Below are 5,234 nucleotides of genomic sequence, written 5' to 3'. Positions count from 1 at the left end.
AGCCATCACATCAGCAGCTAGATGCAGAAAGCCACAAGTGCTGAGTTTTTAACCTTCCCTAGTTGCAGTTAGACTTAACCAGGATCCAGTCGGCTTTGATTCTGACTGCTTTAACAGTTGTTTGCTTGTTGTGACTAATGAGATCTCAGGCGTGGGAGTGGGGACAGGAGCCGAAGGCCCTCGATACCAACCTGTGGCTCTCCTTTCTTTTCCTGGCAGACCCCAGCAGCGACCGGCACGGCCCCGCCGCCGCCGGCGGTGCACAAGGGGTTCCGGAAGTGAGGGCCGCGCCCCCCGACCGCCGACAGCATCCATCATTGGAGTCCAGTTACCCACCCGATCTTCACAAATCATCACAGCATGGGGAAAAGCGGGCACACGGGAAAGACCCAAAAGGCAGCAGAGAGTATAGCAGACAACCCAATGAGCATCACACATGGAACGGAACTTCTAGAAAACCCGACAGTGGGGCTTGCCGACCCAAGGACCGGGCACCGGAGGGACGGAGAGAGGCGCCCCCGGAGCGGATGGTGACCAACGGCCCCAAGAGGAGGTCCCCGGAGAAGCGCAGAGAAGGCACCCGCAGCGCGGACACCACTTTGGAGAGGAGGGAGAAGCACGAGAAGAGGCGGGAGCTTTCTCCGGAGCGGAGACGCGAGCGCTCGCCCACCCGCCGAAGGGACAGCTCGCCCAGCCATCGCAGGAGGTCCCTCGAGAGACTCTTGGAGCAGAAACGGTCCCCAGAGCGCAGGAGGGGGAGCTCGCCAGAGCGGAGGGCCAAGTCCACCGACCGCCGGCGGGCGCGGTCCCCCGAGCGCAGGCGCGAGCCGTCCCTGGAGAAGAGGAACAAGGAGGACCGAGTGAGCCACCGAGGAAGGGAGGAGCCCAGTGCGAAACCGGATGCCGGCCGAAGCTCCAGACACGCCCCCGAGCAGAGAAGGCGACCTTACAAAGAATGTAGCACCGACCTCAGTATCTGAGACGCTGAGGCACAGTCCAACCTTTACCGTGTCAAAGGTTCTAAGAGGAAGGTCACAAACCTGAAATAATTTAGTTTCTTACCTGGTGAAGCGTCTGACACCCGATGATCCTATGAAGAGCAACAAACATTTTATGCGTTTGAAATCTTAAAAGAAAAAAATATATATATGAAAAGTGTTGTGCCTGATGTATAATATTAAAGAAAGTATTTTTAAATGCGTACTTTTTTGGAAATTATTTGCCAAATGCTGCCCCGAAGAGATATACATTTTGTTTCTACATAAACTGTAGAATTGTCAAGAATTGTTCCCTTTTGGGGGGGCAATCTTTTTCTCTCCTGGTTAAATAGGGCTGTTGATCAGAATTTTCTCTAAGGGAAATTATTGATTAAGTTTAATTAATTTGATGTAGATTGTTATGTAGTGATGTAGTGCTATACTGTAGTTAGGAGTTTTTCTTTAAAAAAAAGAGCAAAAAGGCAGAAGTTATATTTGTAAAAGCTGAGGACTCTTTGAGATGGATTAGGATTGCCGATGATCCTAAAATTAAACTGTATGAAGAGACTACTATTGCAAATGAAGGATATTTATAGCTAAACTACACAGCACAAAGAAATGTTCCCTTCTCGAGTCATAGTTGGTTCAGAAAACAGTTCGTACTCTCCCTGGCCGTAGAAAGGCACAGAGAGGAGAAGGTTGGCCGCCATTACCCAAATGTAGCCCAAGCACAGGCGGTCAGGTTCATTAGCATCACCAACATCTAATAAGATCTCATTAAGGCAGTGCCATCACAGCTTTGCTCAACTACTAGAAGGAACAGACGGACACTGAACACCTTCTGTGTTGTCTTGTCTGACTTGAGGCTGAGTAGTGGATGGAATGGGGAACAATGTGCCCAGTGCAAGGGAGCCGTGAGAATCCTCCATACAGAAAGCGTGTTCCCCCTTTGTAGCATAAGCCCAAGGTTGCCCTTTGCCGAACTGGGGACCAGGGAGTGAGTGTTGGTAGAAGTTACCTCTCTGTTGATATTTAAAGAAATGAGGGCTGGGGGTGCTTTATTCTTAGAGATGCCGATTTCCCTTTGCAACCATAATAAAAGTCTCCAGGATGGTTGAAAGGGAAAAAGACACAGTCCCAGTGGTGGTAGATGGAGTTGGCAAACCTCTGCCCTCATGAAAGTGTCCCTTGAGTCCTTGGACAGCAGAACAAAGCATAACCATTTTTCTTTTTAAAAACGACCCATTCTTTTGCAGTCCCGCAGGAGGTGTGGTTGGGTCGGCTTGTAGCCCCAGGATGTGGTTGAAATGGATTACTGCCTAGCTGAGCCAAATGTTTGCTTGTACCTGTTGGATCACTATAGCAAACCGCTGCTTACAATGCATTGTGTATTTCTGTAGTACTGTTCTGCATTTTCCATACAGACACAAAACTTTGCAAGTCAATCACTGTTATTCTCATGGTACTGTTTAGAAAAAAAGGAAAAAAAATGGAGAAAACCAGCCAATCATTGTGTGTACAGAGTTAAAAATTGTAATTAATAGAGCCTGTTTAAGAAATTAAAAAAAAAAAACAACTGTTGCCTTTTTTTCTTGTATAAAAGAGAATTTATGACAAAAAAATTTAGCTGTGAGGAATGTGATATGTGTTTATATTTCTGACTATGGAACAAATGGATTCATTGGGATATATTTTAATGTAAACTAAATCAGGTATGTAAAGCTGTTTTAAAATGGGAGACTATGTAAGTAATTCTCTAAAGCTTTAGTTGGTTTGAATATCATCATTTCCTCCATGGTGAGCCTGCTTGTGAATTATTAAGCACTTGTTCGCATTCTCTGTTCTTCACTCATTTCTTGCAGTGTGCTATGGACTTAATGCTCTTTCTGTATTGATGAAAAGCAGTATGTGGGCCAATCTTTTTATAAAACACTATGCATATATAAATATTACATTGTTCATAGCTTTATTTGACTTCTGGGTTGATACATAACATAGACTGAGTTCCTGTAGTTGTGTGGACATGCACAAAACACGTTCCTTTCCTGGAACAGAGACAATGTACTTGCTGTAGCTGAAAAGGAGGAAGAGGGTCTGTGACTGCTACTTTTATCATCAGAGTTTTCCACACAAAGCATACATTGAGCTGTGGTAGTAAGGCTGAGGGAAAACACAACGGAATAATGACATTTGTTTTCATCAGTTTCCTTAGGAGCCCACTTGGGGATTTTATTCCCCAGGCTCCGCTGCTAGGAATGTTTTGCTATTTCTAGCAAAATCGGTGATGTTAAATGATCGATGCTCTGCTCTCACTTGTGGTCCAGAGTTTTAAATAAATGAAATCAAGGTGGATTTTTGGAGTACATCGTGAAGGTAACATCTTAATGTCTTTCTTGTTGTCAGAGGTGATATTTGACATTTTAAAATCTGTGTGCTACCCACTTGGGCTTGGCTCAGTCTGCGAAGACTTGGTGTGGCAATTTCCTCTGAGTTCCACACATCAGATTTGCTTTGGAAATATTGTACTGTACAGGGACTATGCATTAAGCAGAAAGATCTAGTTTTCTCTGAACTACTGTAACCTTAAATTGGAGACTGATTCTTGTGAGCCTACTTTCCCTAATCCCCCACGTCATGTAAATGTCTTGATGGGAGATGATGGATGAGTATTTTGTATGATTAAATCAAACCATTGAAGAATCCCCCTCCCACCCATTACACAGTTGATGCCTGAAAGAATGTTGGGGGGAGAACTCGACACCCTACTTGTATTTTTTAAGTTTCTTTTGTGAAAGATTTTTTAATGCATTTTTACTGTAAAAATACATGGAAATGTATGCATTCCATAACCACTATTGCTTCTGGATTGATATCTTTCTTGTCTCTGCGTTGTCTCAAATGTATCAGGGTCAAGTAATCAGGTGAGGGTGCCTGGCTCCAGCTCAGTGCAACAGCAGGGCATTCTGTTGAAAGAGAAGGAATTATGCCTTTGCATCGATGGTACACTGCCTTGCTACTCAAAGTGTGGTCCGCAGACCGCCTGCCTCCGCATTACCGGAGAGGGTATTAGAAATGTAGAATCTCAGGCCCACCCTAGACCTACTGCGTCAGAATGTGCCTTTAACAAGCTCCCCGGCTAATTCAAATGCACCTGAAGTTTGCACAGCACAGTATAGCAAGGAACCCTGGTAAAAAGCAAGACCTGCTAAGCCAAGTGCTTCATCACTTCCTGTGTGATCTTGAGCAAGTTCCTTAACCTCTCTGTAGGCCTCACTTTCCTCGTCTTTAAACAGGCATATCTCAGAGTTGGTAAGAATCAGGTGCAAAGTGCTGAGCACAGCTGTGGCATCAGAACAATCCTCAGTAGATGCCACCAATTTTTTTTTGAGGAGGAGGAGGAAGATGTTCTGCCTGGCAATGGATGTTCTCTTCTCATTGTCCCAGTTTATTTTCCAATGAAAATGAAGAAACAGATTCTCACTCTTATTAAAATGGGGAAGAAGGCCTCCTGTTTTAATTACAAAGTTAATGAACGATGTGGCTCATGCTACTTCCTTCATGAGTCTAATTACACTTACACAGTGATTTGAAATATAAAACTGAGCTGCTGTGCCGTGAAAGTTAAGATGGAAATGGTCTCAAAGCAGAACCTTTAGAGATGTGTGTGGAGTTAGATGTGCACCTAACTAGTCCTATTAGATGAAAAGGTTAACCAATTAGTGAGCAGCTTAACACATGTCCTGGTCCATCATGTCATTTCTAATGACTTTCCAATTTCCTTCGCACAGTTTTTGGATTGTTCCTGTAGTATGACTTGGTAGTTAGGGTTTTCCTATACAACCTGAGTTCCTGGTCATTCAAAAAGGCATTGTGTTTAACAATAGCCTTCTGCAGTCCATCCCTTTTGCTGTATTTTGCTTTATTTTGTCACCAGCATGGTAATTAGAGAGACACTGTTCACTTCCCCAGATGGCACCTAAAAATGGTCCCTGGCTTACCTGATAATTGAAGCTATTTGTAAAGCCCATATGTCCCACAAGTTCTTTGCCTGCCATAAATAGTCACATGAAAAAGAATGTGCGGTGACTCAGTTATAGCTGGACTCTTCCTGCTGATGGGCAACCCAAGAGCACCTTTGATGGTCTGCATGCATCTTGAAAGGAAGAGCCCTTTCAAGTTCCCCAACGGGATTTTTCTTATAATCAAGCAACAGCATCAGCATTGTGGGTATTCAGCACAATAAGATTCTAGTGTTTT

General features: G+C 44.2%; 1 protein-coding gene across 1 annotated transcript in view; it reads left to right on the top strand.

Moving 5' to 3' along the window:
- The window catches only part of MAGI1 (membrane associated guanylate kinase, WW and PDZ domain containing 1), a 576,983-nt gene extending 573,153 nt beyond the window's left edge, over positions 1–3,830 (top strand). Inside the window, exon 24 of the mRNA XM_081805817.1 lies at positions 220–3,830. Coding sequence (XP_081661943.1) covers positions 220–980 — 761 coding nt within the window. The 3' untranslated portion in view covers positions 981–3,830. The remainder of the gene's footprint in view (positions 1–219) is intronic.
- Positions 3,831–5,234: the final 1,404 nt, after the last annotated feature.

Source organism: Leptonychotes weddellii, chromosome 1, assembly GCF_054177405.1.
Source record: "Leptonychotes weddellii isolate Sample4059 chromosome 1, ASM5417740v2, whole genome shotgun sequence".
NCBI classification, from domain to species: Eukaryota; Metazoa; Chordata; class Mammalia; order Carnivora; family Phocidae; genus Leptonychotes; species Leptonychotes weddellii.
The sequence above is the reverse complement of the archived record's forward strand: the minus strand, read 5'-3'. Positions and strand labels throughout refer to the sequence as shown.